General features: G+C 35.1%; 1 protein-coding gene across 3 annotated transcripts in view; it reads left to right on the plus strand.

Moving 5' to 3' along the window:
• The first annotated feature begins 4,044 nt into the window (after window positions 1-4,044).
• Window positions 4,045-17,706, plus strand: part of LOC110023974 (uncharacterized protein At5g08430-like) — a 75,314-nt gene continuing 61,652 nt past the window's right edge. For all 3 annotated transcript variants that reach the window (XM_020723657.1, XM_020723664.1, XM_020723670.1), the window contains exon 1: window positions 4,045-4,229. In XM_020723657.1, the coding sequence (XP_020579316.1) occupies window positions 4,138-4,229 (92 nt within the window). In that variant the 5' untranslated portion in view covers window positions 4,045-4,137. The remainder of the gene's footprint in view (window positions 4,230-17,706) is intronic.

The following is a 17,706-nucleotide window of genomic DNA, read 5'->3' on the forward strand; positions in this document are numbered from 1 at the left end:
TGAAGTTTAAAGCTCATGATGAGCAAGAAAAATGGCACCATAGAGTATTGACATGTGTTGGTGAGTAATTTGCATGAAACTTATCCTTTTTTTTTAAAAAAAAATATTTACCTAAGGGATAAATATCAAGCCTAACCATGGGTTAATGGCTGGCTTTAAACTCAACCCTAGAGTCTAGGATGAGTTATGGTAAGGCTCATTTGACCATACCAAGCTCAATTGGTTTGGATTTGACCATAAGTCCAAAAAGGTGCACATGACCAAATTTTGTGTTTATACTAGGTTAGGCATGTCAATTGGCCCAATTAACTATGGGATTTGGTGTAGGAGACTATGAGGAACAACTTTCATGAAGGGTGAAAGTCATTTTGAGGTCAATTGGTTAACCAATTTGGTGGATTTTTGATTTTTGACCCATTTTAAGCATGTTGGGCTAAGTTTGGGTCAAACTTGGGCTAGCCATGGGCTAAGTCCAAATTGATTGTTTTATTTGGTGTAAAACATCATGATGAACAACTTTCATGAAGGATGAAAGTCATTTTGAAGTTGATTTGATAGTCAATTTGAATGGGTTTTGATGGGTTTGGATTTAGACCTAAATTAAGCCTTTAGGGGTTTTGGTCAAAGATGGTCAAATTGACCAAATTGGACTAAGGTATAGTTGGACAAAATGAAATTGGGAATATTTTGGATGTATTGGGATTTTTTGGGAATTTTTAGAATTTTTGGATTTTTGGGCCATGGAGGGGCATTTTGGTAATTTGGCCATTTTTGGAATTTTTTGTCAGTTTTGGCAAATTTGGATGTATTCAAAGTGTTTGGAATAAGTTTTGATCAGTTTTGGGTATTTTGGCAAAATTTGGGAATTTTGGCCAAATTTGGGTCCCAAGGGCAGTTAGGTAATTTGGAGGTGCCTAGGGGCAAAAGACCCAAGATTAGTATTTCAAATAGAATTGGATAAATATCCATTCTAAATGAACTGTGGATCAATAAAATCCTCATTTTGGGTTCTTATGAATTGGTTTTAGCTAGAATAATGTGAGGATATTGTGTACCCTAACTTCAAACCAACACCCAGGGTCGATCCTAAGGCCAAGTAATCCTATAGGAACTCCTCTTGAGTTCTCTCATAATGATCTTACCTACTAAGTGCTAGAGGTTATGACCAATATGTGGAACTTCAAGTTGAGTAAAGAGAAGAGTTTTGAGTTTCTAATGGTGAGGGTACCTTTTCTAGTTTTCTAAGACTAGTCAGTAGGAAAGTCCTATAGCTAGACCTAGGCTACTAAAAAAATTTCTAGACCTCAACCAAAAGTGAGGTCAACAACTACATTTCTAATGGGGCCTACAGACATTCATGGATGCTACATGGGATGCAATGGAGTGTGCAAGGACTAGCGGGATCGTCATCAAGGACATGAGTACGTGCACATGCTTGCAACATACACACAATAAGATGGTGTTGCGAGCACGCATGCAAAATTGTTTCTGCATTTAGTTGCGAGTGGTTACCCACACAGTTGTTGATGCTTGAAATTGTTGTGAGCAATTGATTAATCAAACAATTATACTTATCGATCAAGTAATATACGAATAAAAAGTTCGCGCATCGATCTCACAAGAAAAGTTTTCAAAATATTCAAATAGACGAAGTTTTAATTTGCTAAACATCTGAATCTAGTTTGAAGTGCAAAAGTGCAAAGGGTAAACATTCTAAAAGCCTAAAAGGCAGCAAATTATGCGAAGTTTTATTAAGGTTTTTCATATATGAATGATTCTCATTGCTTGGTGACATCGGTCTAGTGATTTCTCAATATATATTTTTTTATGAAATTTCACATTATTATTGACAAACCATGGACACAATCATTCTTGGCCTATGTTTAGGTCATAAGAAAAGTTCAAAACTATATTACTATTAAGATCAACTTAAGCATACAATGTTTCCCAAGATTCTTCAAATTTCCAATGTATGATGCAATTTTCTAATGACAATATGCCTATTTTACAATGCTATTGTGTGTTAACATAAGTTTTATTCTAGACAACAGCTAGAAGTTTTATATTACAAATGATTTTAACATTCCATCGAGTAAAATTAGGAATAAATTATGACAAAAAATTTGACATATAAACATATGAAATTTAAGTACTTAGAAGGCGTCTATGGAACAAAATCCATATGAAAAAATTATGAGTACAAAAGTAAGATTAATTAAGACTCATGTGAAAAAAAGCACAAAAAAATTATTAATGAGGGCATAAAAAAAGGAAAATAATGCAAGAGATACTGGAAATTCAAACTTGGCCCAATTAGTCATTGCAATAAACTGTGATACTCTCCATCAATGCAAGCTTTCCGTAGATATCCCTCATACAAGTGCACTCAATCTCTCCTCATAACCTCTCTGAACTCTCCAAAGAAAAATATGAAAGTAAGAAAAATAGGAAATAAAATCTCTCGAGCGAAACCTTAGAGCCTCAAAGACTCCCAAACCATAAAGGCAAAGCGCCAAAATCAAAAAGTGTTCTTTCAGTTTTCATACATCTCCTTTTATAGCTTAGGGCTTCAAAATAGCCTCCAAACATGTAAAATTGGTCAAAACCCGGGTCAGGATAGATGTGGGTGTAGGTACGCCATCACTGCTGTAGCTATGCCGTTCTTGGCGTAGGCATGCCATAAGCCAATGTAATAATGCTAATATAATAGAGGACTCGACATAATTACCCCAGGATCCAATGTAATTACACTAGGATCCGATGTAATTATGCCGTTCCTCTAAATTTGACTACTTCATGTTTAGGCACCGCGACGTAGACTCGACACTTATAACCTTCAAAATACAACAAATATATTATTCACAAGTATAAAATCACAATAAATGAGAGAAAATATGATATTTAAAATAAAAAAAAACACATAAATTTATAATATATCAGTTGCACGCGCCGTTGTGCGCACATACACACTTGCGGCTTATGCAATATACAATGCTCAAATATTTTATTCTTCAACTCCATAAGATAAAAAAATTATTGGTGGCACATCAACGCTAATAACATGACCATGATGCCCTAAAACGGACAATATTTGGATGAAGGAGCGTTAGGGCCAATACAGACATGAGATAAATAAATAATTTTAGATCATTTAAATTATTGGGTTGTGTTTGGGTTCTCCAAAAACTTATTGTTTGCGAATAGCTCTTGTTTGGCTCATTAAATTGGCCGCGCTCGATTCTTTTTTAAAGCAAATGTGGCATACACAAACAATTTTTTGAAGCTTGATTTATAAACTAGCCGAACAAGAACAAAGTTTTGTTCGACAGCATCATAAATGCCGAAACCCTCTAGCGTCCGCTTGATCCCGCTCTTGCATCTGTAGTCCGCATCACACGCTTTCTTTCTTGGTTGAAGGCTTTGCCTCACTAGTGGGTTAATCTCACATCACTCAATTTTGAAAAAAAATTCACTCATCCTCTATAAATAACTAATCTCTCTTCTATAAAAGCCACTTCTACTCCTTAGCTTGACTCGCCCACAAAGATCTTAAGGTGTGGTAATTTTAAAATAAAAATAAAATTTTACAATTTAATTCTATTATATGATTTATTAAATTTTAATAATAAATTATTATTTTGAGTCCAGCCAAACACAATTTTAATTCAAAAAAAAAAAAGAATCGAACGCGAATATGCAATTCACCTGACATTTCAAACAAAAGCCGACCACCCTACGAGAGTATTTGGTAGCGCTTATTAAAAAATTATTATGGGATTTATAAAACCTAACTAAACATAAAAAAAATTAGAAAAATTCTGAAGCTATAAAATTCTTAATTTAAAATCAAATCTTAGCTTCTTATTATCTTAAATTCAGATTTAATGAAAATAATTACTACTAACACGGGTTAGTTGTAGCTTATTAAAAAATAAGGGTTAAATTGCTGAAAAATAATTAAATATTTAAAAAATTGCGGTATAATGAGAAAAAAAAAAGAAAAGACAAAAAGAGAAAAAAAAGACTTCCCAAAACACAGTTTACGCATGATATTTGGGCGATCCGCTCTGTTCCGCTCCCGCCGTTGGGTCTGAAGCGACGGGAACCAGGCTTCCCGGACCTGGTAGAGTTGAGAAGATGGGTACGGAACCGTTGGATAAGGTGGCGCTGTCTGAGGATTATTGCTTCGTCTGCAAGGACGGAGGCCACCTCCGCCTTTGCGATCACAAGTGAGTTCGATCGTTCTCTATTTCCATCACCATTGATACGCGATTCCCATCCCCACTGTCTTCTAGTTTCATCGATTCTTGCCTCGCCCGTTTGCATGGTGTTTTGGTTTGATCATTGAAGTTGGACTAGATATAGGTGTGAAAATTCTCTTTATATTATGTTTTTTCTCTAGCTAATAAACCCTACATGCTCTCTGAGTTTGAGATTCGCCTTGCCTTGCATCATCTTAGTTTAATCAAGAAATTTGCTTTTATTCTAGTAGTGTTTTGCGTTCAAGTAGTTTCAGCCCGTTTAACTGTTTTTAACATTGCGAATGACTTTTTTTTTTCCCATATAAAAGAAAAAAATAGGGTTCATGCCTGATTTTGGAACTCGAATGCATTGATATTTGGTCACTTTTTAGTTTTAAATAGTATGGGTAAATGCTGTTGCAGCGGCTTATGCTCCAGAACACACTAAATAAGAAACATGACAAATCATTCTATCTGCTGTTATTGTACTTATGGTGTCCTTAGTGAAAGAGTTTTCTCTGAAGATGCGGAGTGTCAGTCTCGGATCAAGCTTTATTTTTCTTGAGTGCCATAAATCTTTTTCTATTATCTATAACCATTGGTTTTATATACTCGAGAGGCTACCTTATTCCGGATCCTGTTTGAAGTCGTCAAAAATTTATTTTGTTTTGCAGGCAGTTTGGAAATAGTTTCATTAGACAATTCATTTTAGTTATACTTACCAAGAGTAGTTGTCATAGAGACATTTTATGATGAGATTCAAGCTGAATATGGCTTCATTAAGGCCGTTCATATCTATTTGTTTTATGTGCTCGAGTGACTACCTTATTGCAAATCCTGTCTGTAGTTCTCAAAAACTTATTGTGTTTTGCAAGCTGTTTGGAAATAGTTTCAACACACTATTCATGCTAGATATACAAATCAGGAGTAGTTATTATAGAGACATGTTTTGATTAGATTCAAGTTGAATATCAGAAATCATCATGTACTTCAATTTTTTTTAAATTTGTAAATATATCTTTTATGAGTAAATATGGCTTCAACAATTTTTAATCACTCATTACAGATTTCTGTAGTGCTTGGGTGCTCAATGTTTTTGCTTCTACGTGTAATTATCTTTTTATCTATTTATGTATTTCATTATTCAACTTTTCCGATCAGTAATTGTTAAGTCTTTTTTGTTGAGATTTCATTAAAGTGTAGAACGGTCCTACATTAACTTGAGTTCCCATTATACCTTAGCGAAAGCTTTAGGGTCAGTCGATTCCCCCACCTCATTAATGCGGTATCAGAGGCGCCTTAACCACCCCCCCCAGATTCATATTAATGAAAATACCACCATTTGATTTCGCTTTATTACACATTATTCTCAATTTCAACGTGGTATCATAGCCTAATTTTGTATCATAGTCACCGGTTCTTCTTCCAGACTCGCCGGACTCCCTTTTAGCCATCATCCGTCCGGAAAGGGAGGGGCACTCGTCTTGCTCTCTTATTTGTTGCTACTTTGGGTGGCTCTCTTCCTCCTCTACACTATTGTTTTTAATGGTCTTGTCTTCTAGAGTCAGCTTCCAAAACCTCCCGCATATTGTCGACCCTAGAACCGCTAAGTCATGCTGCCTCTGGTCATGTCCAGCTCCAAGGTGGAGAGGGGCATCGAATTCGAAACCGACGACTTGTTCCGCCATCAGAGCATTGTCGGCCGCGATCTTAGCGTCATTGCCGCTGCTCTCCAAACACCAACACCGCACCCACCCCCCCTTTTAAAGTTGATCCCCTCTCATATTAATGAAAACACCCCCATTTAATTCCGCTTATTTTGAATTTCAACATTTTGATGCATCCTAATATCCGGTGGCACCATAAAAAAGCTTTAATGAGCTTAAGAATTTAAACTTGCATGACTATGTGTCTCAAAGAAATCTAAGAAAAACTTGTAGCTCAAAATTGATGCTCTAATACTGGCTGAAGACTTTGGGTTAATTAACTGACACCAAGAACCTTGGATATGGATTTCCATCCCTTTATCTGTCTCTTGGGCTCAATTCCAGCAAACTCACAGTAGTTCTGCCTATTCCAGTGGTTGCTTGCTCCCTTTTTATGTTTTTCTGCAAATCCAAAGGTTCCTGAATGGGAAATATGTTGGCCATCCATTGTTTTTGTTATAATTTTGGCTTGTTTGGATTTTCCAGCTGCTATGCAAGAAGGGAAGTTAAATCTCCATAAGGGGAAATCGAAACATTGAAAAATGAACATAAATATTAAGAGAAGTAAAGGAAAATAGAGAACTTGGTGTAAGTTCTTTCTAAGATCTCAAAATGCTAGCTGAAAATGCAAACATTGCTTGAAAACCTTACAACAACAACAACGAGGACAAGTCTTTATCCCGCAAAATGGGGTTGGCTACTTGAATATCTTTTCTCCATTGTAACCTATTGAGTGTCATTTTTTCATTTAATTCTAATTTATTCAGATCATTTCTTATACAACATGTACAAGCCTTTTTAGGTCTACCTATACTTTTCTTGACATAAGTCGAATTTAAAGCATCGGCTTATCTAACTGGATGATCAGATGGTTGACATTTAATGTGACCAAAACATTCAAGATGGTTCTCTCTAATTTCGTCTGCCATGGAGTTACATCAACCGTTTCACAGATATATTCATTTCGTATTTTGTCTGTAAGTGTAATGCCACTTATATACCGAAGCATTCTCATACCGGAACACTTAACTTAGTTTTATGCTTATTTTTGATAGGCCAACTTTTTGCACCATAAAGCATTGCAGGTCTCACCTCTATCTTATAAAATTTTGCTTTAAGCCTAAACCGTACTTTTCTTTCACACAATAAACCTGATGCTTTTCTCCACTTCAACCATCCAACTTGAATTCTAGTTATAGCATCCCCATCTATATCACCATCACTTTGAATAATAGACTAGATATATCTAAAACATTGACTCCTTTTAATGATTTGATTATCATTATTACAACTCCACCACTAGATCTATTAATAATATTACATTCCATGTATTCAGTTTTAGATCAAATCAAATGAAGGTCTTTAAACTCTAAAGTAAATCTCAATAATTCAAGTTTTTTCTTAACTATTTCTCTAGCCTTATCCACATGAAGGATATCGTAGCGAAAGACATACACCAAGTTACATCTTCTGTAAATGTCCATTAAGAGAATTCATAAATAAAACAAAAAGATGCGGGCTTAAAGCCGATCTTTGATTTAATCCAACCGAAATAGGAAAATACTTGGTCAATATTCATTCCGTTCGAACGTAAGTAACAACTATAGTATACCTATCATTAGTGACTTGCATATAAGTCATATCGACACCCTTCTTCTCTAGAACCCTCCAAAGAACAACTCTTGGAACCTTATCGTAAGATTTTTCTAAATGAATAAAAATCATTTGTAGATCATCCTTACTCTCTCTGCACTTCTCCGTCAATCATTTTAATAAATGTATAGCTTTCATAGTAGACTTGCTCGTTATAAATCCAAATTGATTATGAGAAATCTTTTTGTCATGTCTTTATCTATGTAAGATTAATCTCTTTCATAATTTTAATGTATGACACATTAAATTAATCCTCTATAATTTGTACACTCTTGTGCAGCTTCTTTATTTTAAAAATAGAGACCAAAATGCTCTTCCTCCACTCAGACATTTTTTAGTTTTTAAAATAACATTAAAAAGTTTAGTAAGTCGATAAATTCTTAACTTTATTAAATATTTCACACTTCTATTGGGATACCATCAGGTACTTCAAATTTTCCACTGTAAATTTTCTTTAAAGCCTTATCAATTTCTTTATTTACTAATGTGACGATAAAAATAAGAAGTTTTATTACTATTATCAATATTAAGATTACTAAAGTTGATGATATTTTCAAAAATATTATTGAAAAATTTATGAAAATATCTCTCCTATCTATGTTGAATATCTTCATTTATGAAAAATACTTTTTAATTTTCATATTTAATATACTATAATTGAATTAAATCTTTTTTTTTTCTCTTTATTTGACTAGTTTATACATATAACTTTTACTCTCTTTAGTACCTAATATATTATAAATATCACTAAAAATAGAATTTTTAGCATCACAAATATTTATCTTATATCTCGTACAAACCACCTTATATTTTTCTAAATTCTCTAAGATTTACATTTAAAATAATATTTATAACATATCTTCTTATAATTTATTTTCTCTTACACATTTATTATTCCACCACCAATTATTTTTACGTATAGAACTTTTTTTTGATTCTCTAAGTACATATTTTGCACTTATTTAATAGTGCTTGTTATTTTGTTGCACATAGAATTAACTTCTCCATGAATATTCCAAATCTTAAATCTTGAAATTTGTTCTTAATTTTTTTTTTTCGGTCTTTTAAGTGTCACAATCTAATTCTATGATAATGTTTTATTATATTTTTTTATCTTTTAACTCTTCATCTTAAAATTCAAAACTAATAATCGATGTTGAGTACTTAAATTTTTACTTGGAATGACTTTATAATCTTTACATTCTTGACGATCTCTTTTTTTTTATAAAAAAATAATAAATTTGTGTTTTATTAGATTCATTCTTATAAGTAGTAATATATTCATCTCTTTTCATAAATAAATATTAACAATAACAAAAGCATAAGTTAAAACAAAATCTAATATGATTCTACATTCTTTATTAATCATTCCATAATCATAGTTATCATGAATATTTCTAAGACGTTCTACTACTCTACCAAAATGTCCACTTAATTGTCCTCCAATACAAATTTTTTCTTCAAGATGTATCATTTGTATTAATTCTTTTAACTCATTTAAGAAATTTTCTTCTGAATGTATATCTAACTTACTTGAGTAGAACAAAAACTTATAATATTAAAAATTTTAGTATCAACAACAATTTTTAGGGTTATAATTCTCTCTAATTCCGTTAATTTATTATAATATTATCTTTCAAACTTTTATATATAATTACAACTAAACAATTTCAAATACGACTTCTATATGAATACCAAAATTTAAAATGTAAGATATTAGTCTTCTTAGGGTCTGTGTGGGGCAGCTGCAGCTGCGCTGCCCTAGGAAGCTACTGTGGGGAAGTTGACTGTCTGTTTGTTGTAGCTATGTGAAAACAACTGTGGGGCAGTTGTTTATGAAAAAATGATTATTCTACCCATGTTTAGTAAAGTTGATTAAAAAGAATTGTGACAGCTACATATTTGATGCTTCAACAGCTTACCACACAACTCTTACGTATTTACATATGTAACACCAAAACATTCAAATTTTACATGCACACCACTTAAATCTTTAACATAAAACAAAATGCCAGATTTTACCATCATGGCTTATATATATGGGACATTTACATAAGACCACAGAATTCTTATGCATGCACACACCATTTAAATCTAGCAAGATGCGACGAGCGACTAGCAATTCAAATTTAGCAAGATGCATGCAAACAAATCACCGCTGAAAAAGTGATTTGTGATGAATCAAAATTTTTATGTCAGATTTTTGAAAGGCAAAGCTACTGAAAAGAATTACCAAAGAAGACAACTCAATCCATGACATCAGTTTATCCTTTTGCAAGCTCTTGCTAAATTAAAACAACAATTTCATAATCATTGGAAGTAATATTAGCACAACAAATGCAAGTTGTTTGATGTGTAGTTCGTCATCTAGTTTGATAAAAATTGCCTTAAACTAATCTGAAACGCCTACATATACCAACCTAACATTTTATAGCACAATAAGCTCAACCCTTTTTATTTGAGAGTTAAGAATCGCATCATAATCTATTTTTTATATGCAGATCATCTTTATTCCTCAAGGATTCAAACCCGTTTCATATAATATGATAGCTAAATCTGTTCCATGGCAACTAAGATCTCAATAATTTTTCTTAAAAATCAAAGATAACACAGTTCTAAGATCAGGCTTTACCAAAAACGGGAATATTATCAGGAATCAAAGAATTTATCATGGGAATCTTACTTGCTCAAATTCAGAAAAAGTAAAACCGGGGTTTACAATACATTTACGAAAGAAAGTAAGGATGGGCCATGAAAGAAGAAAAGGAAGAAATGAGGATGGGAGCTTACGCCATTGTTGCGACTATGGCCGCAAATGCGACGAGCTTTGTCTTTCAAAATTCTTATGCATTCAAATTACGGGCGCATATGCGACGAGCGACGATCGACAGCAGAGGAGCGTAAAACTGTAGAGGAACGGCGAACAGGAGAGGGTTAGGGTAGGGGTGAAGCGAGGGTAAAGCGTAATAAGCCATCGCTCGACCGCGGGCCGCGGGGTTTGATCCACGGCCCGCTTTTTCCCCGAATGCATTGCCGACGTGCTTCGTTCGCCCCCACAAACAGTAGAACTTCGTGGCCTTATACCGCACTGCGCGTAAACCGCGGCCCCAAACTGAGCCTTAGTCTTTTCTTCAACCCATTTAATTTTTTGAATGCATAGGATATTTATCGTCTTATGAACCTTAATATCTATTAATTTCATTAATTTACTTATGAGTACATATATTCCAAGATCTTATTCTAATATTAATTTCATGGACTAGCTTCTTTGCCCTCAACTGTTCATAATGTGGGAACCTTTACTGATTTAACACTACACTCGGGCACTGTTGTAACAATCTTTGTACACTTTTTATTGTATTAAGGCCATATAGCACACCGCTTTTGGGGGACCTACAATGATTTTAAAGGATTCATGTCATGATTTTTTTTTTTAAATTTACGCTAACTGTTGACTACCTAACACAACCTTTCACTTTTTGCATTCGGGATATGAGACCCACAACGGCAGTGCTAATTGCTTGAAAACCTTGCCTTGAAAAATATCTCAGCTAGACTGTACAGTCACTGACCTTGGTAGGGGCAGTTATTGACGAATATGATGATTGATCTATTTGAAATCCAAGAAATTCTGCCTGTAGAACTTGATGTATCATGAACTCCCAAGAAATTGTAGTGGGTTACTTAAAGTCCAAAGAAAATGCAGTGGGGGTTACTTACTGCTATCAAAACGGACAATTGTTGAATTTTTTGGAGAAACACATAACAAAAAATTTTCCATCTCATTTTCTGTTTTTTTCCCCTTCTTATAGCTGCCTCGAGATTTTTACTGGCCAGTGATGGGCACCTGGAAGTCTTGCAATTGGTGGGCTTTGCCTCATTTCCCTTGCGCAGCCCATAGGTGATGGTTCCCATGTTTTGGGATTGATTATGGCAGAGTTCCAAACGCCACTATGATCATCTTCTCTCTTCTAAGAATAGGGAAATCCTCTCCAACCTTAGGATAACTCTCTCTTTCTCTCTCAAAAAAAAAAAAAAAAAAGAAAAAAAAAGAAAAAAAAGAAAAGAAAAGAAAAAAAAATACAAGCATATATATATATATATATATATATATATATATATATTATATACACACACACACACACACACACACACACACACACACACACACACACACACACACACATATCACACACACACACATATATATATATATATATAAAAACCCGTAGGTAATTTCATTCCATCAAAAGAAGCTGTTACAAAAAAGGAGAGTGGATCCTAGTAGTAAAAACAAAAGAAATACAATACCCACTCCCAAGGTTCCCCTCCCCAAAGTACAAACTCACCTAAAAAAGAAGCTCTAAAGTATACATGTATGTATGTATGTATGTATGTCTATGTATGTAAACAGGCTCCAAAATAAGTGTAAACAGCTGTCTTCCACTTCGGTATGTAGGCTAAATTCTCAAGTAAGGAATGTTGATTAAGTTCCCGTGTAACAGAAGCTTGAGGGTAGGAGGGAGTGCCACCCCAATCTCCACTTTCTCTGAAAGAGTACCCCTTTTTGCTAGCTAATTAGCCACATTGTTTCGTTCCCTAGGATTATAGCTTCCATATAACATGCATTTGCCCAAGCAATTCAAAAATACTATTGACATATAAAGAAATATACCAAGGAGGAGAATTAGATCCTTTAATAATATTAAGCAGCTCTAAGCAATCCAATTCAGCATGTAAAAGACAGATTTTAAATCTAACATCCACCTTTACTGCAGCAGTACTGCCAACACTTCTGCTTCGAGTGCATCATTTGCAATGTAGGAAGAAAGAAAGAAGCAAATACAATTACCTGTATAGTCACGGAATACAGCCCCAATTCCTCCCTTATATTTGAGCTAATTTCCATCAGTATTTACCTTGATTCAAGGGGAGCAAAGTTTCCTCCAAGTAACCTGACGTACCTTAATTTTTCTGCACCTATCACTTGCATTCTTATCTTTACCAAATAATATATTAATACCAGCAAAACTAGTAAAATCTACATTCTCATATGTGCTGAGTTTATGTATGTAAGCTAACACATTAACAACTGCCCTTTCCTCATTAACCTCCACATTTTAATGTTTAAATGAATTGTGAGCCATCCAAATGAACCATACAGTTATAAAGAAGCACAATTAGCCGCATGATCCGAAGACCAAACAACCAAACATTGTTAAATCCCAATCCAAAAGCACTAGGCTATGGAGGTAGCCCACCACTTTCCAAATTTGTATGGCAAATTTACAGTTAAACAATAAATGTGGAAGATTTTCCTCTTCACTCCTGCAAAACAAACATTGGGAAGGCAATCTTAATCCCTTCAATTTGAGTATATCATTAGTAGGAAGTAAATTGTGAAACAATCTCCAAATAAAAAAAAAAAGATAAAGAGAGAGATAGTAATTTGTTCCACGGGAGCTGAGCCCATTCGACTCTGCTCCATTGATCCATATTAAGGTAAATAGCTTTAATGATAGAGATGTTACGAGAGAATTTGGTAATCTTCTATCGAATGGAATCTTGGAGATCGGACAACCAAGCTCCCTCCCTACTAAGCTCACTAAAAATTTCAAATTCCAGCAATTTCCAATCCAGCAGTCATAGGCTTTGAGATTTTCATTCCCCACATTAGTTACAGCTAGCGAGATCTTCCAAGCACCGCATGTCTTTTCAAAAGAAGATGCCGCCTCTCCAAGATTCCAAAAGATAGCATTTTCAGCATAGTTCCTAGCATTTAACATGCCTTTCCAAGTTTTTGAGTCCCCATTTTTGAAAGTAACTTGAAGGGGATGCAACCCCCTACAATATTTAGCATCCATGAACTTTGCCCGTATGGAATTAAGATTCCTAAAGTTAATCCACAGTTTAATGCAGTTAACATCAGCTATGTGTTACACTTCCCTAAACCCGAGGCCACCAACCATAAAGGGTTTGCATAATTTCTTCCATCTTACCCACATCTTCCCTCCCTTCATCACCCCCCCAAAGGAAATTATTGAAAAGCCTTTCTAGCATCTTCTTTGTATTGTATTTTAGTCTAACAACTTGTAGCACATAAAGAGGAATGGTATTCAAGGCACTTCTAAGTAGAGTAATTTTGCCCTCATAAACAGGAAAAAAATTGGCCCACCCCCCAAATTTATTTTTAATTTTACCCACAACATCCTCAAATTGTATTTGTTTTCTCCTTCCAATAAGCAAATTAACGCCTAGGTATCTGAGGGGCAATTCAACTACCAAAAACCCGCTATAAGAGTTAATCCAACATCTTCTCATCAATCCCACATGTTTCCCAAAAAGAAGTCGGCACTTGTAAGTATTAAAGGTCATAACTGAACACCTTTGAAAATTAAGCAACAAACTATGTACTTTTTTAACTTCAAATAAGCTTGCATTAGTGAAATGATAGCATCATCAACATAAGCAAGGTGGCTCACCAGCTTTTTTGCTTTGTGGTCATATTGAGCCCCTCTTGATTTAAGTTGTAAGTCATCCACCATTCTCAAAAAATAATTGAAAACTCGAATGAAAATTGTGGGAGAGAGTGAGTCTCCTTGTTTGATACCCCTACCTGAAGAAAAAAAACTATGTGAACTCCCATTAATAAGTACTGAATAGTGATTACCATTCAACCATCTTTTAATCAAATTGCTAAAGGATTCCTAAAAACCTCTCCCCTTGAGCACCTCCAAAATGAAATCCCAACTTACAGAGTCGTAAGCCTTTCTCAAATCAAGTTTACTAATCATATTACCTCCTCTGCATTTCCTATCCAGGACTACAACATTTCTTGGCTAAGAGATGGTTATCAAAGATACTTATACCTTTAATAAAAACTGATTGATTGGTCATGACCAATCTTGAGAGATGGGGTTGTAATCTTGTGGCCAAGATTTTACCAATCACTTTACAGATCACAGTAGTAAGTCAGATAAGCCGGAAATGATCCCATGTAGTTTTCTCTTTATCCTTAGGTATCGGCACAATTGTTGAGTTGGAAAAGGATATGGAAAAGGAGGAGCACATATCTTATCCACTAAAGTAGCTTTGAGCTGCTGCAATAACCTTATTTTTAACAATGTTCCAACAAACCTTGTAAAATTCAGCAGTGAAGTCATCTGACCCTGGAAATTTTTTTTTGTCAATAGAATTCAAAGCCTCTCTACTTTCAGTTTCATCAGGAATATAAGTGAGTTTCAGATTGCTAGTGTACTGCAAATGGTCTTGTAATAAATTCAAACAGATAGGTTGGGTTTCCTCCCCTTCACAAAATTTTTTTCAAAATGAGAGACTCCACGTCTTCATATTTCCTTCTGGTTGGTTAACCTACTCTTTCCTTCCTCATAGATTCTGTCCATTGTATTGGTTATTTTCCTATTTTTAATGCAATCATGGAAATATTGAGAATTCCTATCACCCTGTAAAAAAAGAGTTTTACCTGCTTTTTACCGCAAGAATCCTCCTCCCATTTCACTGCTCTTAAAAGATTGCTATTTGCTTAATCAACTCCTCATTAACCCTTTCATCATACATTTCAATACTTTCCAATTTCTTAACGTACTCCTCAGCTTTAATAACATTACCATGTAGATTACTAAACACCTCCCAATTCCAAGACTTGAGCATCTTAGCCATATTTTTATGCAATTTTTATAAAACAAACCAAGCATTGCCAGTAACAGAAGAGACCCGTCCTCTTTCTACACATTTCAAGAAATCAACATGATTTGTCCAAGTATTTAGAAATCTGAACTGTGAATGCTTAGGCTTTTCAAAGAAGGATGGACTTGGTAACAGTGGACAGCGATCAGAACTCCACACTAGATAAGTGATAGACATTGCTGATTTGAAAATTTGATAGCCAAGCTTGATTTGCTAAAATTCTGTTCAATCTTTTAAAAATTCTACCTCTCTTCCAAGTAAACATAGGGCCAATGAAGCCAAGATCATATAAGTTGGCCTCCTGTAATGCCTCATTAAAACCAGCCATTAGTTTGGGATTCACTCCCCTTCACTCCCCTACCTTGTCTTTTCTCCGTATTGCATGAGATCATGTTGAAATCCCCTCCCCCCCTCCCCATCCATCCAATTATCTCTCAAAGCATTACCTATCAAAATGATCTTATTCCATAGCTCCGATCTAAGTGCATAGTTTGAACTTGCTTAGACAAATATAGCATATCCTTTGATTGAGTCTAGATCAAACTTCACATGTAAAAATTGAAGACCATCCATGAAAATATTGATGTTACCCTCTTTCCTCCAGAGAGGCCAGATTTTATTGTTCACATTAGAGGTAAAGTTAAAGCAGCCGAACTTCTTCACAATTTTATTTTTGTTTGTATTAACCAAAGGCTTAAGAATGACAAAAATCAAAAGTTTATGAACCCTTACCAATGCTTCAATCTATCAAAGGGAATAAGGGTCTACAATTCTACTGATATTTCAAGTGAGCATATTGATCATAGTGCAAAGACAATCCTCTCCTAGTCATTCTAGGGAGGGCAACCCCATTATCACCATCAGACCAAGATTGAGAAACTCTATGTCTAATGTTAATGTTCTTCAAATTCTTCAGTTCCTGGTTTCCCTTTTTCGTTCTTCTATATTTTTGAATAGACCATTTATCCGCTAAGTTTGTTCTTGCTCCCTCCAGGCCCCGTTCTATAGAAACATTAGTGGCCCTGTCATCATTTATGACAAAATATTCAGTCTCCTCATGTAGTACCCCACCAATTGCTACATGTTGTCCCTCTCCCAACTGACCTTCATCTCCATGTAACTCCTCACAATGATGAGATTCCAACCCTAGGGTAACCTGATCATTGCATTCTCTCATCTCCATGCTAGCACTAGTCCCCTGATTGCCAATCAATTCAATGGTGTCTTTTACAACTCCTTGATCCTTCTCCTGTATAATGTTACCTTGCCTTTTTTTATGTAGACCAGCTTCACCAATATTTACATCCACTATCTCATTTACAAAAATCCCATTATCCACATTGCCCTCCGCATCAAACCTTTTAAAAGAGGCCTTCTTGGCTTCAGGATGTAGAATATAACCATTATCCATAAGATGCCCAAACCTATCTAAACTTCCTCAGGAATCGATTGGTAATGTCCCTTTCCACTGGAACTCTAACTGTAGAAGGTCTGGTGAGATTAAAGGTCGGCGCATCCATCTTCATGGGATGCCCAAAAATAGCTCCAAGAGAAGAGAATTTCGTGGTTGAAGAGGTACAACTTTAGACCCTGGGCGAAACAAGATAAGAACAATGGGTGGTTCAGTTTGATGATTGAAATCCACAGACCACTTAAGAAATTTTATACTTCTATTGTCTATCCTTAGGTACTTAGCAAAAATCCAAGCATAGTTTTCTTCTCTCCTTAGTTGTATTAGGATGTGTGTACCGTCTAAGAGCCCCACCTTCCAATCCCCCAACAACCGGAGGTTCTCAAAAGCCGCACGAATAATCCCCATTTTTCAGATGCCCATATAAAAATTTTCCGACCAATGAGAATTTGTAGGATAAAGAGAGCTCACTTGTATCACTTTCAGAAAGAAAAATCGCTGGGCTATCATTCTTTTTTCCCAGATTTCCTCACAAGCTGTTGGCAACCATTCCTGTTTAATTTATCGTGATATGATTGTGGAAAAACATAGTTCTTAGAGTTAAGAACCTCATTGACCCCACTCCTAATGACCACATCTGCGAAGGAAGGTCCCTTTATAACGTTTGAAAAGAGAATCACCAAAGAAGAGGTAGTCGGAACCATCGTTGCTCGAAACCCTAGCAAATCCTCCCAAAACCTTCATGATCATTTTATATATGTGTGTGTGCGCGCGCGCACGCGCAGTATGACATGTTGGTAGAGCAGCCTATCTGAAGGTCTTAAGTCCCCCAAGGTCACAGGTTCGAATCCCCCCGTGTGTAGGTGTGGTACTCGAATATTTAACACATCTAGGGATGACCAGTGCTCGTCTAATAGCCTCCGACCATTTTTTTAAATAAATAAATAAATAAACACACACATATATATATATATATATATATATATAT

Source organism: Phalaenopsis equestris, unplaced genomic scaffold, assembly GCF_001263595.1.
Source record: "Phalaenopsis equestris unplaced genomic scaffold, ASM126359v1 Scaffold000002, whole genome shotgun sequence".
NCBI classification, from domain to species: domain Eukaryota; kingdom Viridiplantae; phylum Streptophyta; class Magnoliopsida; order Asparagales; family Orchidaceae; genus Phalaenopsis; species Phalaenopsis equestris.